Genomic DNA, 15,655 nt, shown 5'->3' with positions numbered 1-15,655 from the left:
ACCAGCTAAACAGATAAATATAAATGGGGTAAATCTTTTCTAAAACTGAATAAAATTTTTAGTTATTGGTGAAAGAGGAGGCATAAAATATTCTTAAATGCTATTATCATTTTAATTATTTACATGCTCATCTTATCTCTCTTAGTAGACTTTAAGCTTCTTTTCTCCCAACCAGTAAGAGGAATAGTGCTTTGCACATACCAGGATCACAAACCTTCCAATAAATTCAGTAAAATATACAACACATGATCCTAACATACTCACAGAGGAAAAGCAAATACTTTGTCTTTTAAAAAAAAAAAAAAAAACAACTATAAAAAGGAACACTTGCTTTCTTTTGACATTTTTTTTTAACTCTAGGTTCTTCAGACAAGAGTGTCCCATCCACTCCAAACAATATTAATGACAGCTGCCATTTACTAAACGGTCATTTTTCTGCTGAGGGCTAGACATGAGGTTGCTTTTAATCCTCACAACAACACTAGAGGTGAATTTATTCGCTTCCTTTGATAAATTAAAAAACTGAGGCTCAGAAACTTAGAACTCAGATGGGGATCGTGCGAGTTTGTGGGGACTCAAACCCTAGCGTCCCCGAGGCCCACATCCCCCTCGCTCCTCCCACGCCCTGGAGTACAAGAAAGAACTGTTTGCTTGAAGTCAAACAGCATCTTTTCTCTAGATTGGTTTCCTTCCTCCTATTTATTCATACAGTCTAGGCGAGATCAATGCAACATCCCTGAAACCTTTCCTGTGACTAAAGTGAGTTCAGAAGTTTATTTTTTCTCTTCCTAAATCTAACATGGACAAATTTCCCCTCAGCAACTTGGCCCAGCCCACTTGAAATCTTACTCATCTAACCAAGCACACACACTCACTACCGCGCCCTTAAAGATTTCTTCCTTTCTCACCAGACTAAAATGCCTTCTCCCAATTGTAACTTTTCACTTTTCCTCAGAAAAGCAAACACATTATATAACCAGTCCTCACCTTCCAAACACTCATTTATAATATAACTTTGCTAACCTTGGCAAGTCATCTTTGATTCTTCTCTCACCTCTTACATATAATTTGTCACCAGGTCTTGTCAATTCTCCCTAAAATCTCTCTCAAAGTCGTCCTTTTTCTTTTGAAAACTAAAACCTCACTTTGGACCTTGATCTTCTGCAGTATAAACTATAACACTTCCATAAACCAGTGGTCTCCAATTTTTTTCCATGCATTCCTCCCTATCAGTAAAAAAATTTGAGCATACATTTGATATATGTATTTTTATTCATAAATTATAAGAATGTCTTACTACACTCATCTATAGTATATTATTAGAAAACACAAAAACAAATTTTGAAGATTGATATAGAAACAAATATAGGTTCTAATATATTTTTTCACACCCCCATGGATCATGCTGCACAACCCAGAGATATCACTATTCTAAACTACTGCTGCCAGAGTCATCTTCCAAAAACCCAAGTCTGATCATACTACATTCCCAACTCAATCCTTCAATGGCATGAGGTCCCAGTAACACAAACCTGCTTTTTCAACTTCATCACCTATACTCTTTTTCCACATATTCTGTATTTCAGCTATACCTGTAATCTCCCTCTTTTACACACACAGTTCCTTTCATCTGGAATGTCCTTATGCCTGAAATACATAACAGTATCTCTAAGAGAAAAATACATTTTTTTTGTTTGTTTTGTTTTGGTTTTGGCTGCACCATGCCGCATGTGGGGTCTTAGTTCCCCAACCAGGGATCGAAACTGTGCCCCCTGCGTTAGAAGCATGGAGTCTTAACCACTGGACCGCCAAGGAAATCCCCAAAATGCATTCTAACTGCCATAACCAAATTACAAATACACTTTTGGGATGTAACCTACCTTTTCTATAAGAACTCATATATTTTGAACATATATTTTGTTACTGCCTTTATTTGGCTCCTTTTCAAGTCCATACTTAGAAATACTTAGAAAGAATGGGTATGGATTTCAATTAAAGTAGAGGAGACCAACTTTGCTTTGTTTCCTTTGGTTTACTTCCTTGTTTATCTTTCCATTTTAGAACAAAATCCTTTTAAGCAAAAAGGATGTTTCAAATCCAGAGATTAGTTCCCCCTAGGGCCAGGTAAAAGGCTGAACCTTTTGCAACCCACAAGAATTCCAGCCAGGAACTTACACACAGATTTAACAGCCTGAATAAAAACATGTTTTCCTACAGCAATACTCCAGGTTTTTCTCTTCCCTGTTTCAACCTTCCTATCTGCTGTGCAAACCCCTCCAAGTTGGCTGCAATGACTCAGATTAGAACGATGGAGTTGCAGCAAAACATTTTCCAGAAAAGTCATGAAAATTCAAGGGACTGCCTCTGGGTACTAATAATGGGGAGCTCAGTCTCCAGCAAGACTTCTGTTCCACCACCCCAAGTCTTTGTACTCTCTTCTATGGAGACTGGGAGGGGAGCGCCGTGGTGGAAAGAGGAAAAAGAGGCAGGGGAGGGCCCTGGAGAGGAAGTCACATTTCAACTCCCTAGTCTTATCCCAGACAGAAGGAAGATATGTCAGTTGTGCTACACGACAGGCCTCAAGAAGAAGCCAGCCTGTGGTGCATTTTGGTAATGGAATCTTTTAACGGGCTATCCAAACAAAGCCTGGAGCACAGCAATCTCAAAAAGCCAAGGCTGCTTCTCTGTATCAGAAAACAATGATGGGCTTATCCCCATTTCCAAATCATAAAACCGCTGTTCTTCCTCCAGAAATCCCTCCTCCCTTCTCCCAATCTCACTTTTCTTTCAGTTCCAGTTTCACCCTCTTCTGAGAGCCTATCTCTGTCTACTCTGATCTTTCGGTTTCTACACGACTCATGTGGGCCAAATCATAACCACAATGAGATATCACTTTACACAGAGTGGTGCAATTGCTTTGGAAAACAGTTTAACAGTTCCTTAAAAAGGGTTACCATATGATCTAGCAATTCCACTCCTAGGTATATACCCAAGAGAAATGAAAACATATGTCCAAACAAAATGTTCACATCAACATTATTCCTAACAGTGAAAAAGTGGAAACAACCCAAATACCTAACAACTGATGGATGAATAAAATGTGGTTTAACCATACAATGAAATATTATTCAATGATAAAAAGTAATGAAATGCTCATATATGCTATATCATGAATAAACTTGGGAACCATTATGTTTAGGGAAAGACAAAGGATTATATTTTATATGATTCCATTTATATGAAATGCCCAGAATTGACAAATCTATAGCAACAATAAGTAGGTTAGTGCTTGCCTAGGGCTGAGAGGGTTTGGGGGGAATGGGGAGTGACCACTAATGGGTAGGGGGTTTCTTTCTGGAGTGATGAAAATGTTCTGGATTTGGATGGTGGTATTTGGAGTATACTGAAAACCATTTAATATATATATAACCATTATATACTGTAAGAGAATAAGTGTTATACTATAGTTTATTTAATAAAGTTGCTTGCAGATTACCACAGCCTACGAGGCCCTGCTCAGGGCCCCAGTCTCTCTCTGACCTCACCCCAGCCTCCCTGCCATCAGTCACCACCCAAACCCACTATCAGTTTCTGGAATCCGTCTAGGGTTTTCTTGCCTCGAGGCCTCGGTATGTGCTCCACTCTGCCTGGAGTGAAGTCTTGTGCGTTTCTTTACATGGCTAATGACTTCTCATCCTTTAAGTCTCAGCTCAAATGTCATCTCCACAGTAAGCCCTCCCTCACTACTCTCATCTAAAATAGGACAGCCGCTCCCACCATCCTCTCTCAGCAGCTTGTGTTTATAGCACATCCACGTAGCTTTACGTGAACTGATTTTTTTTTCACGTGAACTGATTTTTTTTAATCTGTCAGGTCCACCAGATTGTAAACTCCATGAAAATAGGAATAAATATTATTCCCATTAACTCCCAATGTCTAACAATTCCTGGCATTTTAGTGTGCATTAGGTGATAATTAACATTTTTAGTTCCCTAATGTGTCCTGTCTTCACAAATACTGCACCCTCTATTGAGACTACGACCACTACTGCCACCACCACCGTCACCACCATGATCACCACAGCCATCGCCATGGCTTCTACTCCCTCTGCCACCATTCTTACCCCTTTCACACCCTTACTCATCTCTCCTGTCTCAACTGAAACATCATCTTGATGAAGCATTCTTTCTTTGGAAGCCCTCCTTAGGAGACAGTCTCTCGTTCACTTATTCACCTATTCATCACGGGCTCCATCTCCACTATAGCAATGATCTTACTGTCCGACACTCAGGTTTCCTGGTGGGGAGGGGACTTGGAGGGAGTTGGTTTTGTTTTACACTCCTGTCTCACTACTACTTTGGAGAGCCTGAAAGCAAAATCTTTTCATTTTTGTGTCCCTAGTACTTAGCATACTACCGGGCACATAACATAGTACTGAAGACAGGTATACAGGCAGAATAAATGCAGAATAAACACCACCACAAAATCAAATCAGCTGCCCTGTCCTGTCTGTATGCCTTCAAATTTTGAGTATGCTTCTCTCCAAGTCCATAAATGTCAGGTTTCTTCAAACTCACTTAGAATACTTCCTTCAATTACTTACAATCCACTTCCTGCCCTTGGTGCCTGGAAACAATTTCTAGGATGTCACCACAAGCAATATTAAACTGCCACAGTTTCCTGCTGTGTGTCTACATTATCAGTTAAATTGCTTCATATTAACCACATTCCAGTCCACTGGGATCACTCAAACACTAAATAAGATTTAAACATACCTGTTGAAGACTGGCAGTTACCATTGCTCCTTTTATCTCTCTAGATAAATAAATGTCTGTTCAGGTTTAAGGTTTAGGAGCTTTCCAGAGTGCTACCTACATACTGGTGACCTTATCTTTCCTTTGTCAAGTAGATGTTTGGTCTGAGGCAAAACAAGTTCCCTTTATTAAAATGAACATGAACAAAATACTCTTCAGAAAAAATAAGGAACTGCTGCCTAGACCTGGGCAATTTGGCTTAAAAACTTAACACTTAAACACTCTTCCTCCTCAAGAGTTCAAATAGCAAACTGTTATCTTTTAGCTCTATGTACATTCAACCCAGAGCCTTTAGTTAGGAACTTAATTCATTTTTCTTTCATTCATTTTTTTCTTTCTTAAAAGCATTCCATAAACTCTTCCTAAACAACATTATGTGTCAGGTACTGGGTTTGACACAGGGAACTCAAAAGACAAATAAGACAGTCCCTGCTCTCAAGAAGTTTATGTCGGGCTTAGTATAGGAGACACACAAGGAACTGGATTTAGTGCTACAACAGTGATAAACACAGGGAGCCACAGAAACGGATGAAGGACACCTGGCCTAGGTGGGGGGAGAGGGTGCACATATGAAGGACACCTGGCCTACGCTGGGCGGGGGGGGTCCACAGATGAAGGACACCTGGCCTATGCTGGGGGGTCCACAGATGAAGGACACCTGGCCTGTGCTGGGGGGTGTCCACAGATGAAGGACACCTGGCCTATGCTGGGGGAGCAGGGGTCCACAGATGAAGGACACCTGGCCTAGGTGGGGGAAGAGGGGGCACAGATGAAGGACACTGCCCTAGGTTGGGGATAAGGGGGCATGGATGAAGGACACCTGGCTTAGGCTGAGGAGGGGTGGGGGCAGGGCACTGTCATCAGGGTAGGATTCCTCAGGATGGCATCTGATCTAAGGCCTATAAACCCCCATTCTCTCATTTGAAAAATGTAGCTAACAGTAGCTACATCATTGGACAGTTGTGAGAATTTGATAAAATGGTTCACATAAAGCACTACCACCATGCCTGACACAGAGATTGTGTTCAACCAGCCTTAGCTTAAAAGGAAAGTCTGAACAAGCACTGAACCTCAACACCTGTGCCTAGCAACTCACCTGCTTTACTACTGATCACATGACACCAGCTTCACAATTACACAGAGAATTGTTTTTAATCAGTTTTTATGTTTTAATGAGAGAATGTTGAGTCCTGCTCTGCATGTTCAGTCTAATTCCTGGATCATCGAAACCTTTTTCTCCATTACCTGAAACTCACAGTTCTCTGACATTTCTGGTATAAAATATAGAAGTTTTCTTAGACTTTTGATAGAGAAGGTGTAAAAGAAACTAACAATTACCGACTTTTTAATATGGGCCCAGCAGTCATGTTGATACTGTGTTTATTGCACATAATGACCCTGCAACATATAGTCTTCCCCATTTTACCCTCAGAGCAACTGAGGCAGAAAGAGGTATTTTGTACAAAGTTTCCGAGTCAGCAGACAAAAGAACCTGAATAGGAATCCAAATCTGATTCCACATTGTTAGCCTGACTGGACCACACAATATCAGAGATGAGGAGAGAAAGCACAGGCGGCCAGAGTGCTCTCCTGCTCAGAGGGGCACCCCATGCTCTCCTCCCCCACCCCCAAGACTGTCCTACACAATAGAGCCTGCACACTTAGACTACACCTCAGCCGGGTGAACACCTTGAGCTCAGTCTGTTCTTTCCTGTCAGGATGGAACAGACGGTCAGTAGTAATCAAAGCCCTGTTTCCCCCCAAAATTAAGGCAGCGCCGAAAAAGATGGCTTCCTCACCACCTGTCCATCCTCATTCCTACCTGCAGGCAGAAGCTACATAGTCAACAGTCACCATAAATCACAACTACTTCTCATAATTTCTCTCTTCATACTCTTTCAGCCTCACCACAAGCTAACATAATTCCCATGTCTAAGTTTTTATCACCGAGCAGTCTAGTTTCAAGATCAAGAAGGCTATTCTTTATACTAATTTGCTTAACAGAATTTCATGCATTAGTATAAGTTCTCTTGCCCAAGCGCTCAGATAAACAGATGGGCTCCACAAAACACTCTTAAGGTACGTATTTGTCAACCTGCAACGTGCAAGACAGAGACCTGATGCCTAGTCATCTGAACTTCCACTTGGATTTTCATGCTGATTCTGACACTGACTTGCCTCATATCTGGCAAGTTTCTGAACGTCTCTGTAACAAGAAAGGTAAGCATCCTCACAAGTATACTCTGCAACTCTATGGTGGCTTTTGTGAAGTGTTTCTAAGTGCTATTGAAATCCCAAGTTTCCAACTCTTACTTGGAAGCAGGAGCTAAACTTGGAGTGCCTCTTTAATCCCAATGCTTCACACACTACATCTTTTTACCTCCCAAGCTTCTTAAGCTCTTATTTGGAGCATGCTTCTTTTCCCCCTCATTTCCACAAAAATCAAGAATTAACAGTGTACTCATCCAACTCTTCCATTTTCATTATCATAAGCAAACTTTTCTAGTCTCCCGGCTGCTGCAGCCTGTTAAAATACATTTTGTGAATGGAGGGCCTAAGCCGGTCAGGGGTCTACAAGGCTGGGCAAAGGAAACACTGCATGGACATCGACGGGACAAGAGATGCAATGCTTGAATAATTATTAGATTTCACCCATAAGGCCCTTCCCCTTTCAAACTTCCCTAGCATAATTCTCAAAATGCTGAAGTAAACACATGTCTCAGACTTTCTTGTAAGCGGGTTTAAAGTATCCTATGAAAGCTGTTTTAAGGAAAAGCCTGTGCTGCTAACAGGGTTTTTAAGTGCCGTTAAACAATTCTATTACTCATAGAGAAAAAGTGAACATTTGTTAGTGATTAGAGATAAGGCATCTCATGTTCTGGAACTGAGGAAGGGAGAGGCCAAAAGAGGACCTGGCTGGGAGGGGAGATAGAGTTCAAACCAACACACCCAAATGGGACTGCATAAAAGTTGCACTTTCCAAAGTCAACTTCTAGGTCTAGAAAGAGGGCAACAATGTTTCAATGGGTTCCCAAGTCAGATGTATCAACATTTTCCCGGGAAAACTAACCCCTCACCAGGGACTCCAGATGAATGAATGAGTGAGGGAATTTGCCAGATTGAATTACAAAACCTTTCCAACGATTATCAAGATCAGGTGCTCGGTTACAGCACAGAGGTATCTTCCCTCACAGCCTTTGGCCCTCGCTGTGGGGAGACTTGCATAGATAGAAGGGGGAAACAGGAGCAGAGAGGAAAGGGCCTTCCTCCCCGGGCCATCCAGACCTTCAGTCCTTGAGTGGCCCCTCCCTCTGAAAATCTCACGCGACTTTTATGGGGGCCCGCAGGCCTCAAGCAGCCAGGACCTGCCCGACTCTCAGGGGCACCCCAAACACCCATTTGGGGAGTTGCTTCTAGAGATTTCTCGCCCTCCCCCCAACAGTTGTGTGACCGTTTTCAGAGGCTCTCTGTAACCCCGGGGAGGGGGCCACCTTGTAATCTCAGCTGTTCCCGCCCTCAGGTGAGGAGGGGACAACTGACCACCAGCGCCCTTCCACCCCGCGCGCACCCCGCCCCCGCGCCTCCCTGGATCGTCATGGCAACCGTCCCCCTCCCCGCGTGCCGGCGTCACGCGGGGAGCCCCTTGGGCCCCGGCAACAAGTCCCCCGAGCGGCCCGAGGCCTGCAGCCCTTGCCCTGCAGCCCTTGCCCGGCCTCGCCGCCCCTCGCCCGGCCCGGCTCCGCCCGGCCCGGCCGCACTCACTTGATCCTGGAGCCCATGGTCCCCGGGCCTCCTCATGGACCCGCGGGCCCCGCTCGGCGCTGCGCTGCCCGCCCGCCCGCGGCCGACCGGCCTCCCTCCGGCGTTCTCCCCGCCCCTTCCTCCCTTCCCTCAGGCTGGGGCCCGCCCGCTCGAGGCTCGCTCCCCGCCGCCGCCGCCGCCGCCTCCCGGGGTTAATGCACTCGCTTCAGCCCGGCGAACGCCATGGTCGCCGGCGCGCGTGCCCGGCGCGCGCCGCCCCCTCCGCCTCTCACACCGCCGCCCCCTCCCGCCCGCACCGCCGCCGCCCGTGGGGGCTGCCGGGAAGTGTAGTCCGCTCGCGGGAGGCAGTGCCGCGTGAGGGCGGTGGACTCCCGGAGCTCGGTGCGTGGTGCTTTCCGGGTGCAGGCCCCTAAAGACCTCCCCTCCCACTGTTCTCCTATAGAAACCAACACCTACAACCCCTCTGAAAAGATCTTCATCCCACAGAGATCCCCAAGCTCACCTGAAGAAACCTTTACCCATTCCTCTCCTGTGGAGTCCTCCCACCCAGTGGCTCTGGCGTAGAGATAATCTGTCTCCCATTCAGGCCTCCAGGAAGACACAACTTTTTCCTTTGAAAATCCCATACCTTTCAGTAAGTTCCTTAAGGGAGCCATAGCCCCTCTTCTCTGTCACACCAGCCACTTCCCCAACATGGTTCTTGATGGACCCCCTTAGGCCTTAAACCTCTTAGACCTTTAAGGAGACCTCACATCCCCACAGGAAAGCCACCTGAGGGCTTCATAGGACCCACTTAGTGGCTCTGCTCTGCCCTACCCTTGAGGATCTCTGCCTCCCTTTGTTAGCCATTTGGGGGGCTCCAGTAGAGAAATCTCATGTCACCATAACAGTCCCTGATAGAGACTAAGTCAAGGCAAATGAAGGTACTTGAGAGCCAAGATCACCAACCTGCTCCCCCTTGGGGCTCATTTTAATGAATGCCCCAATATCATCCCCTCTAGGCCTGGAGGAATCACAAAGCCAGCAGTAATGATCACTACCATTAGCTACTGTTCAGTGTATGGGTGAGCGAGTGCCCTCTCTGAAGCAGGCACTCTATTTCCCCTACATGGTTAGAACCAATGCTCACAATAATCTTGCGAGTTTACCCCCTCTTTTCACAAAGAGGAAACTGAGGCATGTGTTCAAGATTACATAGCTAGCAACTGGTGGAGTGGAGATTAGCATGCAGGCTGAATAATTCCAGACATGTGACATAGTTATGCTTTAGGATGGCACCTTTGGCCACAAGTCAGAAGACACTGTAGGTTCATGGTTCACTTTTGAAATTAGGCTTTTCTTCTCTTTTTTACACTTTTCTGTTCTGAAATTCCATTCATCTCTTCTAACATTTTAGCTCTTATAAAATCATGGAGTGGCTCCCCATCCCACAGTCACTACAGTAACTAGTCCCAGCCAGGCAGGGAGCAGAAGAAGCAAGAACTCCTTTTGGAGTTACATTCTGGATAAAGATAATGTCTCTCTTTTACCTATGCCCTGAGGTTGTTGAAGGCATAGAATGAAGTTTTTGAATTCAAACAAACAAACAAAAATTTAAAATGTCCAAACTTCCATTTTGAATTCAAAGTCTTTGGCATCCAGACACCAACACTGACTTACAAACAACCCCAAGAGCAAAGCTCTGCTAGACAGGCAGGGCCTCTGTGGTGTTTACTCACCTAGTTTCCTATGAACCCTGTCCAAGGAACAGTTGTTATCAAGATCTTGCCTGGAATGAGCAGCCAGTTCAAAAGCTCTGAGCAGGAGACTATAAATAAAACAGTTATTTGGTGGAGGGCAAAGCTGGCTGCTTTTCAAAGGAGGTTGTAGCCATCCTGGCCACAAAAATGTCTGAGTGCCTGCTGGGTGGTGGTCGTGATGGTGGTGGTGTGTGTGTGTATGACAGAGGGGGAGAGTGGATGGGGAGGGCTATATATCTGTCCAGGTGGCCTCTGAGACTGCAGGGTGGTCTGGGGAGAACACATTGAACTGGGAGTTAGGAGCCTGGCTTCTAATGCTAACTCCATCACTGACTAGCAGAGAGATTTTAAGCAAATGGTTAGACAATCGTCTGCTTCAGTGTCCTCCTCAGTAGAATGGGTAGAGAGCTCAAGGAGGAGCTCACATCATAAGAGAGAGTGTGATGGGGGAATTAAGAGGGCAGGCTCTGGAGCCAGACTGCCTGGGTTCAAATCTCAGCCCTGTCTCTTACTAAATATGTGCCCTCAGGTAAGTTATTCCCTTTCTCTGTGCCTCGGGTTCTTTGTCTGTAAAATGGAAATTATGGTAATGGCTCTATCTTACTGAGGTGGCATGGAAATTAAATGAGTTAATGACACAAAGTACGTAAACAGTGACTAATATATAGTAAGCACTCAAAAATTATCAGCAACTATTATATGCAAGACACTTAGCACAGTTTGGCTTCTATTATTAATAGTAATAATCTTCATCATAAATAGTCCTGTACTTGAATTCAGTAGACCTGAGTTCCCAGCCCAGGATGTAATTGTTTACATTCTAAAACAATTAGAAGTCAGTTCAACTGTGAATGATAGAAGACTGAAATAACAGTGGCTGAAAAAAATAGAAGTTTATTTCTCTTTCACATAAGGTCAGGAGATGAGCATTCCAGAGCTGGTATGACAATTCCATAAATCATACTCTAAGATTTGAAGGCATATCGGCAGGATGGGGCAGCTGATTTGGTCTTGGGTTGGTGTTTATTCTGCATTAGGTTGTAAACATGTCTTCTGTTCCTCAGACTGTGACCTCTTTGAGGTTGGTTAGCCAGAATTCTACCTTATCCCTCCCCTATTCTCCAGATGCAGCTTCCACCTCATGGTCCAAGATGGCTGCTTGAACTACCTTGCCTTCTAATCTGCGGCCAAGCCAAAGGAAAGGAAGATGGTCATACCCGACCCCAAGCCCTAATCTTTAAGTACATTTCCCTGGAGTTGCACCTACTGCTCCATTGACATTCCATGGGTCAGAACTTAGTTATACAACCACATCTCACTAGGAAATATAGCCTTTATTTTAGAAATCATGTGCACAGCTGAAGCCGGGGTGGGTGGTGTGTTTCCAGGGAAGAAGGGGAGTACAGACATTGCAATCTCAGCCAAGCCATGCTTGGCTATGTGGCCTTGGACAAGCCCCTGACTTTCTCTGGCCCTCAGTTTCCCTATATCCAAAGTAAGAGATTCAGGCCAGATGACCTCTCTCCAAAGTCCTTTTCAGTTCCAAAATTCTCTAAGCAGTAGCTTACTGTTTTATAATTCCTTTACACCTAGGTGAATCTGATGTCATTCAAACAAAAGGAGACCTCTCAGCCAAGTACATGGCAGAATCAACTGTTGAAATTAAAACCTGCTGGTGATGAGAAGGGGTTTAGGAACTTTACCTTCTAGACTATTGTCAAAATAGGCTAACTAAGCACATCTAGCAGAGAAAAAGTCCAACAGTGTGTGTGATACCACCCATGCAGACACTGATGTGCCTGGGTTTCCAAGCTGGCTCTCACTCCTCTGTACCTGTTTGGTTTTTCTACTTAGGATTTAAAGGATTGTGTCTATTGAGGGGAGAAGAGCAACCCCAAGGAGTTTTAATACCCAACTAATGATACAGTATGAAACAGCAGGACGCTGGGCCAGTGGTCTATTATTCCTAGTATACTTAGCTGTGATTATATATATATTTTAATTGAGATATAATTTACATGTCATAAAATTCACCATTTTAATGTGTACAATTCAGTGCTCGTTAGCATAGTCACAAAGTTGTGCAACTACCACCAATGTCTAATTCTAGAACAATTCATCCCAAAAAGATACCCTGCACCCATTAACAGTCACTCACCTTTCCTGCCGCCCCCCCCACCCCCAAGCCCCTGGCAACCATGAATCTACTTTCTGCCTGTGTGGATTTGCCTATTCATACAAGTGAAATCATTTAATAATATGGCCTTTCTGTCTGGCTTCTTGTACTTAATATAATATTTTCAAAGTTCATCCATGTACCATCTATCAGTACTTCATTCTTTTTTATTGTGTAATAATATTCTATTGTATAGATAGGCCACATTTTGTTTGTGCACAATTGTTATTGATGGATATTAGGGTGGTTTCCACTTTTTGGCGATTATGATTCCTATGACTATTTTTTTTTTAACGGTCCATCCCCCTAGGAGTAAACTTCTTTACCCCCCCTTTTTTTTTAACTTATTATTTTATTTGTTTATTTTTGGCTGCGTTGGGTCTTCGCCGCTGCACGTGGGCTCTCCCCAGCCGCCGCGAGCGGGGGCCACTCTTCATTATGGTGCGTGGGCTTCTCACTGCAGTGGCCTCTCCCGCTGCGGAGCACGGGCTCTAGGCACACGGGCTCTAGAGCGCAGGCTCGGCAGCCGCGGCACACGAGCCTAGTTGCTCCGCAGCACGTGGGATCTTCCCGGACCAGGGCTCGAACCCACGTCCCCTGCACTGGCAGGCGGATTCCCAACCACTGCACCACCAGGGAAGCCGCCCTATGACTATTTTTGTGTGGACATATGTTTTTAATTCTCTTGGGTGTTGTGGTTATATTCTGCAGGAAGAATCCACAGCTCAATTAAGTAGGGGTGCTGCTCCCCTCACCCAAAAAATGAGGGTTATGTAATGAGGTAAATTTGGGATATGCAGAATCATACCAAGTTAAATGGGTTTCTTTACTGAACTTCTCGTGAACTTTCAGGTTGGCAAAGTGCATTGTGGATCGCCTAAGAGGTGAATGTAGGCAATACATACCAGTCGTTAAGAGAACCAACTCTGGAATTAGGCAGACCCAACTTGCTAGTTGAGTGAACTTGGAGAAAGTTAAACTTTCTGAGCCTTAGTTTCCTCATCTTTAATAAGGGGATTATAATACCCACCTCATGAAGATGAAAGGAAATAAAGAATGTAAGATTCCTGCTTTATATTTGGTATTTAATAAATGAGATTATTGTTCTTGTTTTGTTTTTTTGTTTGTTTCTTTTTGGCCTTGCCGTGCGCCTTGCAAGATCTTAGTTCACTGACCAGGGATTGAATCAGGGCCCACAGCAGTGAAAGTGCTGAGTCCTAACTGCTAGACCGCCAGGGAATTCCTGAGATTATTCTTCTTCTAAACTGTCATATTGATAACGACAGGAAAAATATCAGCTTGTCCATATCTAGACCTCACCATCTAGTACAGAGCCTGGCATGCAGGCAGTGACTAATAAATATTGAATTATTTACTCATTCGAGACACATTTCCTAATAATAATAAACCTCAGAACAAGATTTGGTACTAATTTTTTTCTTAAATTTGAACTTAGTATACTGAATTAGTACATCTTTACCTTCTATTTTTCATATTTTCTTTTTTACATTGTGGTAAAATATGCATAACATAAAATTTACCACTTTAACCATTTTTAAGTTTACAGTTCAGTGGTAGTATGTATATTCACATTATTATGCAACTATCGCCATCGCCCATCTCCAGAACTTTTCCCAAAATCGTCCTAAACTGAAACTTACCTATTAAACAATATATCCCATTCCTCCCACCCCCAGCCCCTGGCAGTCACATCCTACTTTCTGTCTCTATGAACTTGACTACTGTAAGTACCTCATATAAGTGGAATCATACAGTATTTGTCCTTCTGTGATTGGCTTATCACACTTAGCATAATGTCTTCAAGGTTCATTCATGGTGAAACATATATCAGAATCTCCTTCCTTTCCATTGTTTATCCAATCATCTGTCACTTGGGTTGCTTCCACATTTTGGCTATTGTGAACAATGCTGCTATGAACATGGGTGTACAGATAACTCTTTGTGCCCATGCTTTCAGTTCTTTTGAGTATATACTCAGAAGTGAAATTGCTAGATCATGGGGTAATTCTATTTTTAATTTTTTTTGAGGAACCACCGTACTGTCTTACATTCCCACCAGCAGGGCATAAGGGTTCCAATTTCCCCACCTCCTCACCAACACTTGTTATTTTCTGTGTGTGTGTGTGTGTGTGTGTGTGTGTTTTGTTTTGTAATATATTTATTTTATTTATTTTTATTTTGGCTGCGTTGGGTCTTCATTACTGCACGCAGGCATTCTCTAGTTGCGGTGAGCCGGGGCTACTCTTCATTATGGTGCGCGGGCTTCTCTTGCTGCGGAGCACGGGCTCTAGGCATGCGGGCTTCAGTAGCTGTGGCATGCAGGCTTCAGTAGCTGTGACTCCAGGGTTCTAGAGCGCAGGCTCAGTAGTTGTGGTGCACGGGCTTAGTTGCTCCGCGGCATGTGGGATTTTCCCGGAACAGGGATTGAACCCATGTCCCCTACATTGGCAGGCAGATTCTTAACCACTGTGCCACCAGGGAAGTCCATTTCTTTGTTTTTTTTTTAATAGTAGCCATCCCAATGGCTGTGAGGTGGTTTTGATTTGCATTTCCCTAATTAGTGATGCTGAGCATCTTTTCATGTGCTTATTGGCCATTTGTATACCTTATTTGGAGAAATGTCTAAGTCCTTTGCTCATTTTTTAATCAGGTTGTTTTGCTGCTGTTGTTGTTGTTGTTGAGTTGTAGGAGTTATTTATGTATTCTGGATTTTAACCTCTTATCAGTTACATGATTTGAAAATACATTCCCCCATTCTGTGGGTTCCCTTTTCATTCTGAAGTGTCCTTTGACAGAAAAGTTTAAAATTTTAATGTAGTCTAATTTATCTATTTTTTTCTCTTGTAACCTGTGCATTTGGTGTCATATCCAAGAAATCACTGCCAAATCTAATGTCGTAAAGCTTTCCCCCTATGTTTTCTTCTAAGAGTTTTTATAATTTTAGCTCTTACGTCTAGGTTTTTATCTAACTTGAGTTAATTTTTCTATAGGGAAAAGTCTTTGTTTTCTTTGGGGGCTAAAGGTGTGCTTGAGCCCTTCCCCTTACTGGTTAGTAACCCCAGCCAGGGTGCTCACCTGCTCTCTGATTGTATGATTCATTATTCCATTATTGTTAACAATACTATTCAATACCTTGCAAATAC

The 15,655-nt window shown here is 43.7% G+C and overlaps 1 protein-coding gene across 6 annotated transcripts in view; it reads right to left on the bottom strand.

Annotated features, from left to right (window-relative positions):
- Nucleotides 1-8,790, bottom strand: part of DENND1A (DENN domain containing 1A) — a 542,774-nt gene extending 533,984 nt beyond the window's left edge. For all 6 annotated transcript variants that reach the window (XM_081236287.1, XM_081236288.1, XM_081236291.1 and 3 more), the window contains exon 1: nucleotides 8,577-8,790. In XM_081236287.1, the coding sequence (XP_081092413.1) occupies nucleotides 8,577-8,593 (17 nt within the window). In that variant the 5' untranslated portion in view covers nucleotides 8,594-8,790. The remainder of the gene's footprint in view (nucleotides 1-8,576) is intronic.
- Between the last annotated feature and the right edge of the window lie 6,865 nt (nucleotides 8,791-15,655).

The sequence above is a fragment of the Mesoplodon bidens genome (assembly GCF_964165515.1).
Source record: "Mesoplodon bidens genome assembly, chromosome: 6".
NCBI lineage: Eukaryota > Metazoa > Chordata > Mammalia > Artiodactyla > Ziphiidae > Mesoplodon > Mesoplodon bidens.
This window is presented reverse-complemented; position numbering and strand designations above follow the sequence as displayed.